The sequence below is a fragment of the Mixophyes fleayi genome, chromosome 3 (genome assembly GCF_038048845.1).
Source record: "Mixophyes fleayi isolate aMixFle1 chromosome 3, aMixFle1.hap1, whole genome shotgun sequence".
NCBI classification, from domain to species: Eukaryota; Metazoa; Chordata; class Amphibia; order Anura; family Limnodynastidae; genus Mixophyes; species Mixophyes fleayi.
In genome coordinates, this window is record NC_134404.1 from 314920808 (window position 1) to 314942927 (window position 22120).

Below are 22120 nucleotides of genomic sequence, written 5' to 3' on the forward strand. Positions count from 1 at the left end.
GTTGGACCAAATGGCTGGCCCATTCCAGAAGCCTCCCAGTTAGAATTTAGTAATTTCATCTCTGGGGCTGGTTCCTAAGAAGGCAGCAGAAAATTTTAGGCTGATCCAGCACTTATCTTACCAAGCAGTGGCATCAGTTAACGATGCTATGGACAGGGAGACGTGTTCGGGCCAATATCAATCCTTTGTCAGGGCTGTAAAAATGTTCAAAAAGCATGGAAAAATTAGAAGTAGAGTCCGCTTTTTGAATGTTGCCGCTGCACCCTGACAGCTTTAGGTTGATGGGTTTTTTAGTCTGATGGGTATTATTTCAGACAAGTGTTTGCCTATGGGCTGTTCAGCATCATGTGCATTTTTTCAAAGCCTTTATCTTCTTTTTGCAGTGGTGTTTTGAATCAAGCACAGGATGCAAATCAATGCTGAAGTTACTGGTGGCAGGACCAACAGAGTCAGATCAGTGTAAGAACTGGCTGTGTGAGTTGAAGAATGTGCTTAAGTATTTTGAGTATTGGAGCTCTACGGTCAGACATGTCAGGGGCAGGCATTGATAGAGTGAGAAATAAAGTGAAATCTGCTATTGCCAAGTTTATTACTTCACGTGGCAGCAGTAGAAGCAAAAATCGTGGTTCAATTGTGCAGGTTTTTAAAAGAGTGATGGGGTGCACCTTTAAGTTGTTGCACTTGATATGTTTAGCAATATGCAGGAGGCGCTTAAGAGGTTGTTGTTACAGGAGGTCGTAGCGGTGGGGGGCTTCGGTCACCATAGACAGGGTCATGAGGACCTTGCTAAGCGGGCAAGCGTCGAGCAAGGCATAGAATGGGAGATCCAGCAGGGCCGGGCAGTATCACCCGGGAAGACGGCCACACGCCTGGTTCCAGCTTCAACGGTTGAGCCAATACGGGTGGCGTGCCAGGTTTCAGCAATTGGAGGGTGATTTATGCCAAGAGGGCTGGTGTACGGAGGACGTTGTTGCAGTGCCTACATGGTGGGCAGAACACTCCCTATTTTTCTAGAGAGACGCCAGGCAGTATCACCCTGGGTAGACGGCCGCATGCCTGGTTCCAGCTTCAACAGTTGGGCCAATACGGGCGGCGTGCCAGGTTTCAGCAATTGAAGGGTGATTTATGCCACAGGGCTGGTCTCAGGAGGATGTTCCTGTGGTGCCTACATGGTATGCAGAACACGCCCTATTTTTCCAGATGGAACTTGAAAAAGTTGGCAAATTTTCTTAGCCTTGCACGCCGCTTGTCTGTCAAATACAAGTTTGGAAGTGTTTAATAAAGCTGTGACCAAAATAATTTTGCCCAGATAATTATCTCAGAGTCTTTCTTAATTAGTTCACTGCATGGGACGCAGGTTGGTCGGCCTATATCCCTTATATAATGAACGAGAAATAATACTGTACAGTTCTCAATGATATAAAATAAGGTGATTTCCAGGGATAAATCTTTAAGATCTGGGCCATAATTCTTCATAATTCTTCGTCATTAGCACATCAAAAACATTCTGTATGTAGTATGTTCTTCCCATGTTTGCATGGGTTTCTTCTGAACGCTCCAGTTTTTTTCCCACAGTTCAAAAACATATTTGTCGGTTGATAGGCTTCAGACAAAAAAAACGGACCCTAGAGTTTTAGGGTAGAGCAGTGTTGGCTAACCTGTGACACTCCAGGTGTTTATGAAACTACAAATCCCAGCATGCTTTCCAAATATATATCAGCTAATTGCTGGAAGGGTATGCTGGAACTTGTAGTTTCACAACACATGGAGTGTCACAGGTTAGCCAACACTGGGGTAGGGAGTTTACACTGCTTATACTTAATAGGAAATAATTACAATAAACCTAAATATAAAAAAATATCAAGGCTTAATGCATATGGTTTCGGAAAGGACGCGGCAGCGCATCCTATTTTGTTGCCCGAGAACTGACATGTTTGGCACCTGTCCCTCTCTATTCATGCCAGATGTTGCCAGCTACGCACGTGACACAAATCGCAGTGACGTCACGAGCCGAAAAAGGGGCGGAAGTGACGTTTTGAAGCACTCATGGGTGACGTGTGTGCCCTCCCTTCGGTTGCTTCGTCACCGGCAGACTGAGTGAGAGTTGGGAGAGGAGTGCGAGTCAGAGGCCGGCGGCGCAGTGATCCACAGGGACTGTAAGAGGAGGAGAACGGCACCGGGACAAGCCGCCATGGGCGCTAGGGAGGAGAGGTTGGAGCAGCTGGGATTCACACCCCAGAAGGAGATAGTGTACAACCTGCTACTGCCCTATGCCGACAGGCTGGACCAGGAGTCCAATGAGCTCCTGGCGCAGATCAAGAGCAGCCTTGGTCGGGCTGTGCACTTGAGGGAGCTCTGGCCTGGAGTGCTCTTCTGGAGCCGAAAACTAAACACGTGAGTCCATCTATTGTGTATCACCACATTGTGTGTATAGGACATCACCACATTGTGTGTGTGTGTGTGTGTGTGTATAGGACATCACCACATAGTGTGTGTGTGTATAGGACATCACCACATAGTGTGTGTGTGTATAGGACATCACCACATAGTGTGTGTGTGTATAGGACATCACCACATAGTGTGTGTGTGTATAGGACATCACCACATAGTGTGTGTGTATAGGACATCACCACATAGTGTGTGTGTATAGGACATCACCACATAGTGTGTGTGTATAGGACATCACCACATAGTGTGTGTGTATAGGACATCACCACATAGTGTGTGTGTATAGGACATCACCACATAGTGTGTGTGTGTGTGTATAGGACATCACCACATAGTGTGTGTGTGTATAGGACATCACCACATAGTGTGTGTGTGTGTGTGTGTGCATAGGACATCACCACATAGTGTGTGTGTGTGTATATAGGACATCACCACATAGTGTGTGTGTGTGTATATAGGACATCACCACATAGTGTGTGTGTGTGTGTATATAGGACATCACCACATAGTGTGTGTGTGTGTGTATATAGGACATCACCACATAGTGTGTGTGTGTATATAGGACATCACCACATAGTGTGTGTGTGTATAGGACATCACCACATAGTGTGTGTGTGTATAGGACATCACCACATAGTGTGTGTGTGTGTGTGTATAGGACATCACCACATAGTGTGTGTGTGTGTGTATAGGACATCACCACATAGTGTGTGTGTATAGGACATCACCACATAGTGTGTGTGTATAGGACATCACCACATAGTGTGTGTGTATAGGACATCACCACATAGTGTGTGTGTGTGTGTATAGGACATCACCACATAGTGTGTGTGTGTATAGGACATCACCACATAGTGTGTGTGTGTGTGTGTATAGGACATCACCACATAGTGTGTGTGTGTGTGTGTATAGGACATCACCACATAGTGTGTGTGTATAGGACATCACCACATAGTGTGTGTGTATAGGACATCACCACATAGTGTGTGTGTATAGGACATCACCACATAGTGTGTGTGTATAGGACATCACCACATAGTGTGTGTGTGTGTGTATAGGACATCACCACATAGTGTGTGTGTGTGTGTGTGTGTGTATAGGACATCACCACATAGTGTGTGTGTATAGGACATCACCACATAGTGTGTGTGTATAGGACATCACCACATAGTGTGTGTGTATAGGACATCACCACATAGTGTGTGTGTGTATAGGACATCACCACATAGTGTGTGTGTGTGTGTGTGTGCATAGGACATCACCACATAGTGTGTGTGTGTGTATATAGGACATCACCACATAGTGTGTGTGTGTGTATATAGGACATCACCACATAGTGTGTGTGTGTGTATATAGGACATCACCACATAGTGTGTGTGTGTGTGTATATAGGACATCACCACATAGTGTGTGTGTGTGTATATAGGACATCACCACATAGTGTGTGTGTGTATAGGACATCACCACATAGTGTGTGTGTGTATAGGACATCACCACATAGTGTGTGTGTGTGTGTGTATAGGACATCACCACATAGTGTGTGTGTGTGTGTGTATAGGACATCACCACATAGTGTGTGTGTGTGTGTGTGTATAGGACATCACCACATAGTGTGTGTGTATAGGACATCACCACATAGTGTGTGTGTATAGGACATCACCACATAGTGTGTGTGTATAGGACATCACCACATAGTGTGTGTGTATAGGACATCACCACATAGTGTGTGTGTATAGGACATCACCACATAGTGTGTGTGTGTGTGTATAGGACATCACCACATAGTGTGTGTGTGTGTGTATAGGACATCACCACATAGTGTGTGTGTGTGTGTGTGTGTATAGGACATCACCACATAGTGTGTGTGTATAGGACATCACCACATAGTGTGTGTGTATAGGACATCACCACATAGTGTGTGTGTGTGTGTATAGGACATCACCACATAGTGTGTGTGTGTGTGTATAGGACATCACCACATAGTGTGTGTGTGTGTGTGTATAGGACATCACCACATAGTGTGTGTGTGTGTGTGTATAGGACATCACCACATAGTGTGTGTGTGTGTGTGTATAGGACATCACCACATAGTGTGTGTGTGTGTGTGTATAGGACATCACCACATAGTGTGTGTGTGTGTATAGGACATCACCACATAGTGTGTGTGTGTGTATAGGACATCACCACATAGTGTGTGTGTGTGTGTGTATAGGACATCACCACATAGTGTGTGTGTGTGTGTGTATAGGACATCACCACATAGTGTGTGTGTGTGTGTGTGTATAGGACATCACCACATAGTGTGTGTGTGTGTGTGTATAGGACATCACCACATAGTGTGTGTGTGTGTGTATAGGACATCACCACATAGTGTGTGTGTATAGGACATCACCACATAGTGTGTGTGTATAGGACATCACCACATAGTGTATGTGTGTATAGGACACACTGTATATGACACTTACATAATGTGGACCATACACTTCTTGTCATTGGTGCGTCTGACCTTTTTGCTTTTGATATCGTTCCTCCAGTAACAGAGCCACATTCGGTTGTAAGCTCTTGTATCTAGTACTGTATTGTACTTAATGTGTTAAATAATTAGGGCACTGATTGTATTGTTGAAATTGTCAAAAATCATATCTTTATATCCTGTTACCCATTGCACTTTAAGCTCTTTCTAAGATACTTTAACCTTCCTCTATAGCAATGTATCTTTTTAGGTATATCCCAAGAAGTGACCGGATTGATTGCATTGCTCACTTAAAATAACTGTTAATATATGTCTATGCATATATATATTATACATTACTTTGTGAGATACTTTTAATACATGACCTCTACTTGAGTGCATGGACTATGTTTTTTGTATCTGTGTTCAGTCTCTTTAGTATCCTCTTTCATATGTATTGGTAATTATTAGCCTCTCAAGCATTAGCCTTGATTTTACATGGTGTGTAAACAGTACAGTTTTAAGCTGTATACCATATGACCTTCCATTTGATTATATATGATATAGCCAGTAAATATGGCTGGTGTTTAGATAAAGCTTTGCCCTACATGATCACTGTCATGACTGTACACATGACCTTCTCCTTGCAATCAGTTTATCTACTGTATTAATGATTACTTTGTTATTTGTAATCTTAATACTGTTAATTCTATCATATGAATGACTTGTCTCATTATGCGTGTTATTGTAGATGTCAGGTAGCGGAGGTTTTGTTTACTGGGGAGTTTAAATAACACCACCTCATAATATGTTGTTCCATTTAGTGAATAAGGGCCACATTACATTTGAATGAATGTCTGTGCAACTGCATCAGTGTTTGCTGATTGGTGGATCAGTATATTAATTGTACATTCTGAGAGGTTAAACTGCCTTGCCAGCTCTGAGAGAATATTATCTGTCACTTGTACACATATAATCCAAGCCTGTGTGTAGAATAGAACCGTATAATTACTGTGTGATTTGTTCAGTTTGCAACTGTCACTGTTGGACTTTTTTGTACTTTGTCACTTGTTCAAAGACATATTTCACTTATGTAGCAAACTTTTATTCAGTGCTTGCAAAGCATACCATTGGGTGTCAGTCTGTTACCGCTGTCATTTTGATGCTGCGTTTTATATTTTGTCTGCACTGGAAAATATAGAGGTTTAAACCAGGGTAGTGCAAATCATTGACGGAAGATGCATTATGGATTTTTACACAGGATACTTTTTATTATTTGCTAACAACTTTGCATGCCTGATGAAAGGATCCAATATAGATACTTTTTATTATTATTATTTTACACAAATGATGTTCCTACCTTATTTAGCCATATCGGACAACTCTGCTATTAAGTATTGCAAAATGTGGGACATAGTTCTGTTTCAGGGATCATTCACACTTTTTTGTCACTTTCAAGCTTTTAAATTGAGGTGTATGAAAGATAAGAAATATATTGTACTCCTTTCAGACAATTAATACAGGGGAATAATGTAACTGTATTGGTAAAAGTGTGCAGCCCACATTACAATCAAAGGGATTGGTGTGTTTTTCATTTAGTTTTCATGCATGGTAAGCAGCCTTAGGCAGTGTTCCTAATAAGGGCCTGTGTGCAGTGGCATCTATCCTCCTTTCTGTTGTTTGACAGGGCAACAGAGGAGAGAGAGAGACTCGCTCAGATCTCTATGGAGAGATGCAGGAACAGTACACATGAATGCATTACATGGGGCTAGACAAATTCCAGCCACTGCACCTAAAACCAGTAATGCCAAAATAATAAAGTTTGGGAGTCATTTGTATTGATGCAAATGGATGCACGTTTTTTCTGTCTCCTTAAAAGATCCTAAATTACAGAATTTGTAATTTAGCTTTGCCATAGTGGATGACTGAATAGTGATAGGGGAAAGCAGAGCGTGTTCTATTTGCTTTGTCTCTGTTCTGTCCTCTGCTGTGGTATAGTGTTTGTGCTTTGTTCTTACATTCCTTCAATGATTACTGGACCTGATTCATTAAGGAACGTAAATGGGGTTACATGTCGTGTTTTGTGTAAAATTCCCAGAACTGGACCATATGCCTATGACACAATGGCAACCAATTAATCTTCAGGCGCAAAGGACCCTTATGATTGCCTATGATTTCAGGGGTGGAATGGGTGTAGGGGTGATAGAGGGGCATATGTATGTAGTCAGTGTACAGTAACTGTGTGCCAACCTCAAGCGCATGCAGCAGCGCCAGATTCAAGCATTGGACATCTCAAAGGTACCTGTTTTTCCGGCTTACCGCTTGCACCAGCTACAGGTCAGGTGTAGATGCCTAGTGATAGTGATGATGGTTGCATATTCATGTTAGAAAATATGATTGCAGTCAGCAGCAACTGTAAAAATGCAACTTCTGTATTGTAGACATTAACAGCATGCTTACGTGTTTTATATAATATATATATATATATATATATATATATATATATATATATATATATATATATATATATATATTTTAGACTTTGATAGTTTTACATTGAAGGCAGTAGGAGAAGTGGCAGTACTTCGGCCAATGTATATATTATGTACCTCGATCAGCCACAACATTATAACCACTGAACAGTGATGTGAATAACATTGATTATTTCGTTACAATGCCACCTGTCAAGGGTTGGAATATATAAGGCAGTTGGAAGCGGGAAAAATGGGTAAGTGTAAGGATATGAGCGACTTGTGATGGCTAGACGGCAGTTTTTTTTCGGTGTTCCTGGATTGCAGTGGCTAGCACCTATCATCATTTATTTATATAGCGCCACTAATTCCGCAGCGCTGTACAGAGAACTCACTCAAATCAGTCCCTGCCCCATTGGAGCTTACAGTCTAAATTCCCTAATATAGACACACACACACACACACACACACACACACACACACACACACACACACACACACACACACACACACACAGACAGACAGGGAGAGACTAGGGTCAATTTTGATAGCAACCAATTAAGCTACCTGTATGTTTTTGGAGTGTGGGAGGAAACCGGAGCACCCAGAGGAAACCCACGCAAACACAAGGAGAACATACAAACAGAAGTGCTAACCACTACTCCAATGTGCTGCCCCCACCTATCAAAAGTGGTTCAAGGAAGGACAGTCTGTGAACCTGTGATGGGGTCACGAGATTCCAAGGCTCATTGATGAACGTAGGAAATGAAGTCTAGCCCGTCTGATCCAATCCCACAGAAGAGCTACTGTAGCACAAATTGCTGAAAAAGTTAATGTTGGCAATGATAGAAAGGTGTCAGAACACACAGTGTATTGCAACTTGCTGCGTATGGAACTGTGTAGCCGCAGACCGGTCAGAGTGCTCATGCTGACCCCTGTCCACCGCAGAAATCACAAGGATAATGTGACCTGCAATACTGCAATAATTGTTCAGGAATGGTTTAGGAACATGACAGAGTTCAAAGTGTTGACTTGGCCTCCAAATTCCCCAGGTTTTCGGTCCAATTGAGCATCTTGGGGTGTGTTGGGAAAAAAACAAGTCTGAGTCATGGAAGGCCCACCTTCCATCTTACAGGGCTTAAAGAATCTGCTGCTAATGTCTTGGTGCCAGATACCACAGACCACTTTCAGAGGTCTTGTGGAGCCCATGCCTTGACGGGGCAGTGCTTTAGTGGCTTCAGAGGGACCTACACAATATTTGGCAGGTGGTTTTAATGTTTTGTCATTAATTACTATTACTAACAGGTGACATTAATTGTTACATTATCTTTCTGTGCGTTCTGGTGGGGTTTTATATTCCACGTGTATATTGGATCTATTCCGCAGTGTCTTGCCTGTCGGAGCAGAGCGTATGTAGACCCGTATTCAACAAGAGACATTTCTTCAGATCTGCTCCTTATTGAATACGGACCTGTGTGTGCACGAATTGCGCGTGTTTTAAAAAAACACAATTTGCGCTCGTCTTGCGTGCCTTAATGAATCGGGCCCACTGTGAGCATTAACCTCATCATCATCAATTATTTATATAGTGCCACTAATTCCGCAGCGCTGTACAGAGAACTCACTCACATCAGTCCCTGTCCCATTGGGGCTTACAGTCTAAATTCCCTTACACACACAGAGACAGACAGACAGACAGACAGACTAGGGTCAATTTGTTAGCAGCCAATTAACCTACCAGTATGTCTGTGGAGTGTGGGAGGAAACCGGAGCACCCGCAGAAAACCCACGCAAACACGGGGAGAACATACAAACTCTTCACAGATAAGGACGTGGTCAGGAATTGAACTCATGACCCCAGTGCTGTAAGGCAGAAGTGCTAACCACTAAGCCACAGTGCTGCTCAACCTCTCCTCCATTAACTTGTTAATATAGAACTGAGGATAGACTTTGGATGCCAATATGCATATATCCCTTGTTTACTAGATCCGTTAGCCTCAGGATCTTTAAAGACACACAACCACATTTAAAAAACACCATGGAGGCACAGTACTAGTGCATGTTTACATTCTGCTCTTGAGACACGCCTCCGCTAAATACAAGTGTACCTATGTTTGCAGAGAGGTTGACAAATCTAAAGAGGCGCAGTACGCAGAAGAGTTCACTTCACATCAATGTCCAGTCTCCTGCCATTTTAGAACCGCCTTCATTAAATGAAATATTACTGATTTTTTTTTATCTTATTTTATTAAAATACTGTTCTATTTTAACTCATTTGTGTTTTAAAGTAATCATAATGGTCTTCCTTTACATGTAGCATTTTTATATGCTTGAATGTTTTATTTGTATTCAATATTGGGCAAAGGGCAAATGAAAGGCACACCGTGCATCCCATTACATGTTCACTGATCTCCACCAGCTCAGACCTGTTGCCAAAATAGTCGCTTTGCAGAGTGTAATTGACTGGGCGTCTTTCCAAAAGATCAAGGAATGCCCCTAAAAATTTGACCCCTCAACTTTTATCTCATTTCAGCAATCTTGTTCTGAAATCCCCTTTTGCACTACTCTGTGTAACAAGGTATATCATTGATGTACTTTCCCTGTACTTGGCGAGCCCTTGCTTTGGTCAACATCTCGCATCAGGTGGCATAAACTTCTGTTCCTCCACAAACTCTGGCATTTTGACCACCGACTGATGCTCTTCGGTTTAAAATCTAGGTAAACCTCTGCACATTGGTGTATAATGCAATGCATCTTGGCTTTGGGGCCCGTACTATCGAACTTTTAGAGGCAATTTCTTTGTATCTTAGCTGATACACGTGTTTTGGCACCCTATAGAAGGTCTGGCTGACTGCTAGGTTTGCCTGACTGGTTCCTGATATGTACATTATTATTTTATTGTTGCATACTGTTAAAGAGGCTGAAACTTCACTGTACTTAATAATCACAATCACTTGGAACTCTGAACAATATTTGTTTGTGTGTTACTGTTTAATGGAGTTTTCCATTCTTGACAACCCAGTAAGGCAGCCTTACCTCAGTCAAATAGCCTTTTCAGTGAGTTTCCATTTTCCCCATATTACCTGTACTGAGCCATTAGTCCAACTGACAGCATGGAGAGAGATGTCAGGTGGCAGGTTGAATCTATGCAATCTTCTTTGTAGGTGATATCAAAAGGCAAATGTCACATGGAAGGGTATAATTTTGTATTTTATAAAGCTCTCCACATGTTATAATCCGTGAAAATTTGGAAAAAAGAGAGAATAAATGGATATCAGAGTAATATTTCCATTAACAAAGATTCAATTGCCACACGGTGCTCACTCGGGAGCTATTCAATCTACACGCTGACTCTTCACTTAAGTCCGGTATGGGTCCACTTGTTGTTTATGTTGGGATACCGTATATGATAAGAGAATTTTATTGTGGTGCTTTTAAATTATGTGAAATAAACCCTGATATTATGCCAGATTCTTTTTGCATATTTCTCTCGTTATACATATTCCGAGTGAGCACCGTGTGGCAATTGAATCAGGCACGATTTTGGATATCAGTCAGTGGATTAACTTCACTGTGTAAGTGATTCATCTCATTTTCTCACTTCACCTGTGTGGGGTGTTAAGTAACCGTTAGTTTACACACGGTGAAGTGGATATATGTCACTTTTTTTTAGAACTAAGGAAGATGGATCTTTGTTAATGGAAATATTAATCTGATATCCATTTATTCTCTCTTTTTTCCAAATTTTCACGGATTATAACATGTGGAGAGCTTTATAAAAGACAAAATTATACCCTTCCATGTGACATTTGCCTTTTGATATCACCTACAAAGAAGATTGCATAGACTGGACTTATGAGAAGCGTTCTGATTTGTGTGAACATTGATGGACTTTTTCTCCTTTCTATTCTATGGTGAACTTGTTATATGCGCCTTTATACCTTTGTTGTATTATTTGTGATATATTGAATGTTGTGGCATTTATTGTGGTATTAGGCAGCTGTAACAGGGAGCGCTTTTTTTTTATCTCTCCCTTTTTGTAGGCAGGTTGAATCTAACTTGGTTTCACCCAGTATTGCACGAACAGTTATTTGCTCTTTATGCTCACTGTGACTTAGCCCAAATAAGCATTATTACAATCTTGAAATAATTGCTATTTTTTCAATTGGGTTTTTGTAAAAAATAAAATAAAAAATATGATTTTGAGTAGACATGTCCTACTACATCATGTGTAACAAGACGTTGGTACAAATGATAGACAATTTATTTGGAAAACTCACTATATTCCAGTAAATAACTAACATGTTTTAATCATACTTTCCTACTCTCCTGGAATATCCAGATCACACAGAAATTTCACAGCACAGTAGGTCACCTTTCTGGATTCCGCTCCACTTACATCTGAAGTGGGTGGGGCCTTGTTTCAAAGCGAATTGTGCAGCCATGACCCTGCCTCCTAGACATTCTGGTTTTGGTAACAATTGTGCCTGTCTGCATGTAATTATAATGTCCTAAAACAAAAAAAGGGGAGGGAGGGATTAATTATCTCTATGATCAGATTTGTTCAAGCTGTGATCTCTGTGAGGTGAAGACAGCTAAATGCAGATGCATGGGACTGGACAGAAACCATCATCCATTTTCTATTGGTTACATACTCCAAACACCTGCTTTAGTGAGTCACTTTATTTACTGTATGTTCAGAAAAAACTAAGGCCTTAAAATCATGTCATGTTAACCTTACTATTGGTACTGCAATAGTAAACTGATATGTAAAAGCTTATGAGAAGCACGAGTGTAACTGTAATCATGTATAAAGTTCTCTATTAATATTGGAGCTGGCAGATGACAAGAGTGTACATGTTGTTATGAAGCCTCATTCCAGGAACATCTCTGGTATGACTTGATCCTCATTCCCAAATGTTGTTGTTAAATCCATGTTTGAGCTTTGTGAACATGTTCTGTATTGATTCTGATTTTCTGTCACATTACCCGTGCATCACCACTGACAGCATTGTGACTGTGCAGAACAAGCTTTACTTACAGGCATAAATATGTATGGCAAAAACTCTAATTTGCTGCACTTATCGTGTTGTGTTTCTTTCTATATACATCTAATATCATTTATGCAGCACAAGCTTTGTCTGTTGCACCGTTAATGAGCTATCATAGAAACATAGAGATATTGGCAAATGTACAAAGTGGAGGATCTTTCTCTGACATACTTGTTACATACGTGTATTAAAGCATTGAGTCTTCACAGTTTTGAAGTGGTCATCTGTCTTGTACTGTTCATGTCTCTTATAGGAAGTGCTATAATGAGCTAACTACATGCTAGTTATCTCGTATCCTAGTGGTTATGGAGGCATTAGTTGGTTTACAGTGGGGGACTTCCAATGAACTAAACATATCCTCCTCTCCCCACTCTTATCCACCGCCACAATTCATTCCTCGCCCCACAGCCCTCTTTCGTTATTCACCTCCCTTGTAATCCATTCTTAAATCTGTTGCTTCTTGCATCATATGGAAGTGGCAGGCAGAGGAGTGAATATCACACACCAAGCTGCTTCTCATGATAGGCTGCAGTGTGATGATGACATCACTAGAGTGCCCTGACACAGCCTGACATTGACGTAGGACAACCGCATGGGGTGTGAGAGTATCCGGAGGTAGGCTTTTTTTTTCTTTTTTTTTTTTTTTAAAAGCACCCTTGGATTTGTATATGAAGAATACAAAGACAAGTACCCGTTTTAAAAAAAAATAAATTAAAGAGTGTATGGTGTAAAATTGATCTATTTACTATAATACGTTGAAGGCTTGAGAATCCGCATATGTCATTGTGCCATAAATTCAATAATCTTTGACCAAGAAAAGCATACATGACAGTGCTTAGTCCCCTGTCCCAGCCTGTATACAAGGACTGGATGGCAACTTATAGCCCTGAGGGATAGTTAAGGGTGGCCCAGTGTGTGATGCCACCAGATGATGGATTACTAAGCTACGGAGGAGGTGTGTCTAGCTTTTTGTCCATCCTCAAACAAGGCAGCACCTCCAGAAATGCACCCTCTACATTATGTTAAATATAGATATCTCTTCCCATGTGAGATTTTTTTTTTGCCTGTGGACATAACATGAGGTGTGCAAGTTTTTCCCAGATTGCATTTAGTTTTCAACAGTCCGATAAGCAAAGCTCCTCCCATCAGTACCTGCTAAAGGGCACGTGACGACCCAAAACATAATTTTCATTGCAGACCTGCAAATTTGCATTTTCAAAAATGATCTTTACCACTCCTGTTGGTAACAAACTGTCAGAAGATGGTGATATATGGGGGTGTTCTTTCTTTGTCATAGCTGGGTTCAGGTCTATGACCAAACATACTAGTTGTGTGGTGAAGGGAGGAGGAAATCATTTCAAATCACTATGTAAGCTGAGTGCATGCAGCTTTCTCCATGGAATAACCACTTCTAAGTACTCGTGGCTCCCCGTCTATGAGCAGAGCATCATGAAGCAGGACGTATCTCCTGAATTTCCATGGAGTTGGGACATATTATTGTCAGACAGTGCAGCTCTATCCTACCTGTTCTTTTAGATTTTACTACCTGCGTCTGCTGGTGTCTCAGTTGCTGCTTAGATCAGTCTTGAAATGTTGGATCCCTGTTTAGATTGGAAAATCAGTAGTACCAACATCTGTCCCTGAAATATATTAATAGTCCCCACCAACCCCACATTACATCACGCACCAATCCCCACATAACCATAACCCCCTCCCAACACACTTACCTGCTTGGTGTGGGAGTGAGACAGCGGTGAAGTCTCCACGGGTAATTGGAGGGAGGTATAGTGAGAGGAGAGATGGAGGAACAGATAATAGTGGCTGGCTGTGGGGGAGGGGACAACCACCAGATGCGCAGCAGTGCACAAGGCCGTCGAGTCTGGACCCTGCTTATGTGACTGATCTAGGACCGATCCAGGTAGCATATGACATCATGCCCCCAGCCAAGCTCGCTCCTTATACAAATCTGTTAAAACACACCTTTAAACAAAGCATTGTTTTTGCTATTTGATCTTTAGGTTGCTGAAGATTCTGACATTTTACAGTCCATGTAATCCTCCTTTTAGAGGGTACATATATTTGAAATTATAATCCTACAATTGACCTTCAATGCACATGCACTGAAAGTGGCTCTGCTCTGTTAAATCAAAATTATAATGTGAATAACTCAATCATTTATTTTTTGTATTGCAATCTGATTAAAAATGGTTGAACTTAAAATGATCACATTCCATTGTTTACCTCCATAATATAAGAAAAATGTTGTCGGGCGCTTAGAAACAAACATTATCACTGTGTCAGCATATACATAAAGGAGAATATTGGGCACAATATAGCTATATCGGGGTTAAGCTCACCTGCCAGTCAATGCATCTGTAGGTGAGTCCCTAAGCTAGAGATACAAATTTATATTCAGGGTGTCTCATTCAGAACCTTCCCCTGAACCTCCGTCTTATAAAGCCAGCAGCACCTGGAGGGGGTGGTCAACTCCCAGAAAAACAAATGGAAAATACCTCAATAATATGTTAATATTGTTGTATATAAATGCTATTGTGCATTCAAAAATAAACTTGATGCTCAATGAAAGCATTAAAGAGCAGTGTGCTGAGGTGATCTACAAATTACATCATTTTCCTACTGAATACTAATTGCAAAGCTTCTGAAAATTTTGTTTGGCTTCCAAAACATGTCTCTTTAAGGGGCTTTTGTGACGATAGCCTTATCCTGTGTAAAACCAGAGACTGTAGTAATTTTGAAGCTGTATAAATTATTAGTTGAAATAGTGTATTTTCTTTTTTAGGATTTAAGCTATTGTGCTCCCAAAATCCTAGCAAGGGAAAATAAAAATAATCATGTGTGTGAATATGTTGCCACTTTCAAAGTAATAAAATCTAAACATTTAAATGAGCACTCCACACAAAATTGTTTGAAAAAGGTCATATTCCAAATTATAAATTGACTTGCAGATTTTTTTTGCTCGTTCTGCTGGAAAATAATCATGTTAGAGGTTTTTAACTTGTGTTTTCGTGAGCATGAGTGTTCAGCTGACACATATGGTTTCAGTCTGGAAAGATAGAAGTCTGAGATCCTGCATCCCTTTTCCTTTGACTACAAAGGAGCCATGACCTATAGTATGAGGTTTTTATGCTTTTGATGTATTGTTCACAAGCGTTAAGCCCACATTTATATGCGAATATGTCCAGAGCACAAGCGGCACAGAACTTTTAACCTCATTTCAGTAGCCCATTAATTTCAGTGTAGTTTCCAGTGTGTGTGCTATATGCAGAAACAATATAGAAATTATAGTCTTTTTAAATGAATGGACTCCGAACTCTAGAGTGGAAGTCAGTCAGAGATTGATGGATTGGGCTGGTTGGTTTAAATTATTAACAGGAAACCCACAGTGTAGAGTCCATCTGTGATAGCAGAAACAACCCTGGCTGGTCAGCTTGTGGCTGGAGCCACTATGTGGGGGGGAGGAGCAAAAAAATTAAAGTGTTGACCCCCTGTTGCGAAGACTACTGGCCACACACTGAAAAGCGTTAGGATTGTTCCCACAATGTTAGTCCAAAAGGAAAATTACTAGTTAGCTTAAAGTGCCCTTCGTGGTAATCTCCTATAAGAAGAGCTGTCCTAAATTATATAATCGCAAAAGAGAAATGCCTAATGGTTTTCTTTCCTATTACTGAATAATAACATTTGTGTGGGAAGTTGTCTCCTTACTTTCTATAAACACTACAATTACCACACTCTATCACAAAGTGTATGCTGTGATGTTAATGCTTGAAAACAATGTCAAGCTATTGGTATGAATACCTTATGGGTCTACTCCCCTGTTGGGAAAATTAGCAAATTATTTGTTTATGTATGTTTATCGTCTGCCTTCCATTCTCACTTTCCAACTTTCCTTTTATATAGTGTTTGTATTTATATGTATAGAGATAGATATATAGAGAGAGAGATAGATATATAATAACATTTTAGAGGGCACTCGCCTATATCCAAAGAGTGTTATTTATTCCTGTGATTCTCAATATAAGCCCTCCTATATAGTGAGGTATATGAGTACTATGTCAGTTTCAGGGAAAAACCTGATCAGCTGGTAAATAACGTAGCTCCTTCTTTAATTACAGTTTTAATGGTGTTTGATATTTCTGAAATACAAAACACTCAAATCCATGCCTGCCTCTTTCCAGTCAGACCAAGGAACTTCAGTGTCTGGACTGGCCAATAGGAAGACAGGTTCTGAGGAAGACCGTAGATTATATCCTGCATCAACAGAATTGTGGCGGCAGCAGTGACCCTAATACGGTTAGAGTCTGGGGATGTAGGTTTCAAGGCCACTCTGTGTTCCATAGCCTTTGAAGCTAAATACTTGTGAGTGAAAGTTGGATGATATACTGGAAAAGGAAGCAGATGAGAAGTGGCTTCTCGTAGAAGACTCCCAGTCCTAGACAGTCTTCCAAATAACTCCAGTCTGCCGCTGAGAGAGAAATTTACAATTCAAGATTCTGTTCATGGAACAGGTCCTAATCAAAGTGCTACTACCGGAGCAGAGTTAAGGCTTATACTAAAGGATTTTTCATCTCAAAACCTAATAGTTCCTAGAGTAATAATCATTGTGAATTTCTTAAATAGGTATCTGAAATAAAAGAAATTCAAGCTGGAGACAGTGGCTTTAACAGAAAACGTGCGAAAGAAAGATTTCTTTGTCACTTTGTAGCTTCTGGACTCTTACTGTAATATCCCAACTAATGGAACAAGCAGGTTTGATATTAGCTACGGATAGGGTATGAAAGAGAAAAAAACGAAAATGACTTCCCCGACTTAGAAGAAATGATGACTGACCTTAACAATGACAGAAGAAGTTCCTGGCAGAGTGAGAACAAATCACGAACCCTAGTAAGAACGGCATATTGTTTTTAAGTGCTTTTCAATTGCAACCTTTGTAGCACCCGGAGGAAACCCACACAAACACGGGGAGAACATACAAACTCCTCACAGATAAGCCAAGGTCATTGTTAAGGTCACTCATCATTTCTTCTAAGTCAGGGAAGTCCTTTTCGTTTTGTTTCCCTTCATGGTAGTCACTGTCTGTGTTATCAGCACCGTTAAAGTGACTACCACCGTTCGATACTTGGAATAATTTATCAATTCTGAAAAGTCAATCTTTAGCCTTAAAAAGTAAAAAAAAATATTTTGGGAGTTTTCGTGGACACAGAAGATATCATTCGGGCCAACAGTTGCATACCTTTCCCATGGAAGTGATGCCAGTGCTGGGAATTATGACAACAAGCATTCATGTGGTAATGTTGGGAACAAGCATATTTCAGGGTGCTTCATGAAGTAATGAAGATTTGGAACAAGCCGAGGGGCCTGCTAATCCAGACCAAGTTTTTGTCTGAGCAGAACATAAATTCACTGAACTGGTTGAGGTTTTCGAACAGTCTGAGCAAAGGGATTCCCTGGATCTTATGAAGCCAATTTTTGATTGCTGTAGATGCCAGGAGCCAAGGTAGGTGGAGTATATCTGGAAGGAAGGTGTTTTCAAGAATAATAGGAGGAGTGCAAGACTAAGCTGTCTTCAAATCATTACGAAAGACCTTAAAGGCCTCCAAGGAATTCATCATGTTCAAAAATCTTTCAGCCATCAGGATGAGAGTAGTCCATCTGTACAAACAAGGGGTAGCAGAATCTCTATGGTAATGGAACCCTCGCCTCTTGTTATTATTCCTAGACATTTCTAGGGGGTAAATGTATTAATCTGCGAATGCTTCAACTCGCTGATATTCAACGACTGACAGCTAAATTTAAAACTGCAAAGTCTTTACGGGCAAGATTTTCTTTCCACGTTTGACTGAGAAATGTTCCATGTTTCTCGATTGAAGTTTAATTGTAAGGATTATAATCCAACCCAATACCACAAAGACCTATGAATTGATCATTGTCATCCTGGGCGTAATTATCCCACGGAATGTGAGTTTACTAATACTGTGCATGATAGAAGAGCAAAAACAATGGGAATTGTATATCCACAATATTGCACCTCTGCAAAATGGCTCGTTCACTCGCCTCTATTACCAACTAATATAGATGTTTATTGAGTGTTGATCTCTAAAATTTTTTTTTCTTCATGTATGTTTTGTAAGATTCTAAACTTGTAGCTAACAGTAATTAGAAGGAAATACACTATTAATGCCAAACGGAATCCTATGATCCAGGAATAACTATCGTCTTCACCATGTTTTAGATGTTGAGAGTGAAACCGTTTGGTGGGTCGTTTTTAAAATACACAGCTTGGCGAGCAACAGGGGACATGTATACAAACTCCGATTACACTATTCTTTTTTTTTTTATTTTTTTGTACGGCCACTGTGAAACATTTTATATATGTCCACTACTGTGTAAACCATAAGTTGCATAATTCTGCCACCAGTAGAGCTTGTATAGCCTCCAATCATTTGTACTGAACAATTTAATATTCAATGTGCTAGAAGAGCTATATACATAACATAAGACTTATATATCTGTCTTTTTTTAAGTTGTATTCAATCCTTGGTGAACAAAGCATTTGGGTTAGGTTTATTAATAATTGATCCTTGCATCAAGTAGACAGTCTCTATGCAGGCCATGAACCGAAGAAGTAGTGCATACTATGTTTATGGCATTTCCTGCAAGACTGTATTGGTATTGATGATTAAGATGTCTAGAGGTTTGTTTTGTTTTTCCCTCCCATTTTTGATTGATCTTTGCAGCTTGTATGCTTTTCAATCATATTTTTCTATAATAACACATTCCTTTGTATCATTGATTATCAATGGTCTGTATTATGCTGCTTTGTCGTATCTCAGAGTATATTAATAAATAAACCACTCTACATGATACGAAGACTAAAACGGAAGGAAGCCATGTAGTTAAAGCAATGTATTTACTGAAAGTTCTAGGAGGTCATGTACAAGTCAAGAAATTGGTCATTAGGAGGTGGACAACCCCCTTTAACAGGTTAAATTACTTACTCCTTCAATTGTCTGATTGACCTCACAGGTTGAGAAACCACTATTATATCATGCCTCCAGTAAATCTGTTTGTATGTATATAAAATGTGGAGGATATACAGGTTTCTCCGCCATACATATTTCTGCTGCTGGATCTATAATCGGGATTACAGCTAGGCATTAGCAACATAAGGTTTAGCTTGAGCTGACTTTGCAATGCACTGTAAATCCCCACCCTCCCTATTATCTGACTTGCATGAATTAATTCTTGTAGAAGTGAAAATAAAATATGATGAATATTCTATACTTGTCTTCTATACTCTAATTGTGTTTTATACACTTGTGCTGTTTGTGTTCGCAGGTATATACGACTTTTTGGGAGGAAATTTAGTAAAGAAGACCATGTTCTCTTCGTCAAGTTGTTGTACGAGTTGGTGACTATTCCTAAATTGGAGATCAGTATGATGCAAGGGTTTGCACGCTTGTTAATAAGCCTTTTGAAGTAAGTTAGAAATATAATGTTTTTAATCATTATTTTATAAACAAAAAGTAGTAGGTTGTTTTTTGGTTAATTTTATAGAAACGAACGAAAAGGCCATTTTTTTTTTATTTTTTTCAGGCACCGTCTACAGTGTAGACGGTACAGAGTTACTGTAATAACTGTTTAATTTATATAAACCTTAGTGGTTTTCCATGCCTACATTTTTCTTGTCTTTTCTGCTAGCTGACATGATTACACCACTCTACATATATTGTTAATTTTACTTTAGAAATGTTATGTTAAGGATTTAAGATTAGGGGGTGGATTTATTAAACCTTCTAAAATGGTAATGGGGATGTATTGCCCACAGCAGCCAATTAGATTCCAGCTATCACCTTGTACATTCTAAGCAAATGGTAGCTGGAATTTGCTTGGTTGCTATGAGGTTTTCCATTTTTCCTCTTTAGAGGGGTTAGTAAATCTACCTCTAAGAATATACTTTTTTTAAAAAAAAAAATCAACAGATTAAATTTGACAAAATAATTGAGGTGCATACAGTACATCCACATTTAATGGATTTTCCACTTTATTTTTGTGTATTATGGAAACTTTCTCTTCCTATAAGCAGACGTTCCTCCAGGCAGTAGCTTTGGTTTTACTTATAGTCCCTGCGATCTATCTGTTGCTCCATAGAGACCCAAGCAACATCAGAGATAGTCGGCAGAGATCTAAGCTATATGTCAGCTGGGACCCTGCTAAGTACAACAAATTGTGGGGATCCCAGGGAAGGCCCTCCACCAAAGTACTCTTATGTGGAAGGTTATTGAGTCTGCTAAAGTTCAAATTTATTGTGAAAAACACAAAGGGGGGGTGGTATTTTTTATGCAGCTTATGTGTACATTGGATTTTCTGGTTAAAAAATATCTAATAAGTTATATATTAATACAAGACTTATGCTACATGATTTTCCTTGACCAATTGCAGAAAAAAAGAGCTTCTTTCTCGAGAAGACTTGCAGTTGCCCTGGAGACCATTGTATGAAATGCTGGAGAGAATATTGTACTCTAAAACAGAACACCTTGGTCTTAATTGGTTTCCCAAGTAAGTGAATAAAATACTTTTTGGTTCTTGCACTATTAAAAATGAACATGTAGCCTGCAGTTACCTTGTTTTCTCTGTGAGGATGAAATAAAGTCACGCTGCTAGTGGCATAATATGCGATTGCTAATTGTTGGAAAATGGCCTTCTCTCAGCAGGTATTCCGCAAGGCATGTACTTGTATGACTCAGTCTTGCATCCAATTCTGGCAGGTGGTTTCTTTTAGTTGCATGTAACATAGAAAGACGAACACATGAATTCAATGTGTGTTTGTTTTGTGCTATTTTTCCTGTGTGTTTGGAGACCCTAGATTTGAATGACCTGTGAACATAGTAGTGTTATGGGCTGTCCTCTTGCTTTCATACTCTTGGCTCTTATTTTTGGCTCATCCATTTCATTAAAGTTTTCTATGATTTGTCTGTATTTAGTTAATTGGGTGCATGGTAAATATTAAGATAAAACAATTTTTAAGGATTAGGTCAGTGTGCTCCCAGTGACTATATTTGCACCAGCCGCTAGGGCTGCCATGTTATGCATCCTACATAGTGACGTTGCTCTACACAGCGTGTAAAATGGGTTTGCATATACTACAGCCTCATGTGACCAGTCTGCAGTGCAGAGAGCCATAATACCAGCCCACCCTGCCTAATTCTGTACTGCTGCCTCTTTTTATTAGTGGCTCAGGATGCTCTCTGGGTACATTGATAAAAAGTATCCAGTGCTGATGGGTTTTAACTTTAAGTTAACTGCACATTGCTGTTGGAGTTTGCTACAGAAGAAGCAACTGTCACAACGAAAACATAGCTGGCTTATATTTGGCTGTGCCTTTAATAGTTCCCCAGGGCAGCCCCCACATTCTGACCTGACTGTCGTGGCTGCGTGCAGATTGTTACCATGTGACTGTTACATTGTTATGTAATGCAATCAATGCCATCAATTAACTTTTCTACTATTCTGGAAAAGCTAATATATAAATCTGAGCAGCTTAGTCTAGTCCACTGTTGAAACTAAATTCAAATACTATAGTCTACAGCAGTCACACCCTGATCTAAGAGCAAATCAAAGGAAGGAAAATGAAAGGGTGGGTTTAATTGTAAAATTTCTTCTTTGCATTGATCTGTTGG

At 40.0% G+C, this 22120-nt stretch overlaps 1 protein-coding gene across 1 annotated transcript in view; it reads left to right on the forward strand.

The window, feature by feature from the left end:
• The first annotated feature begins 2069 nt into the window (after positions 1 to 2069).
• The window catches only part of PSME4 (proteasome activator subunit 4), a 99544-nt gene continuing 79493 nt past the window's right edge, over positions 2070 to 22120 (forward strand). The window contains exons 1-3 of the mRNA XM_075204051.1: positions 2070 to 2394; positions 19779 to 19919; positions 20883 to 20999. Of these exons, the coding sequence (XP_075060152.1) occupies positions 2192 to 2394; positions 19779 to 19919; positions 20883 to 20999 (461 nt within the window). The 5' untranslated portion in view covers positions 2070 to 2191. The remainder of the gene's footprint in view (positions 2395 to 19778; positions 19920 to 20882; positions 21000 to 22120) is intronic.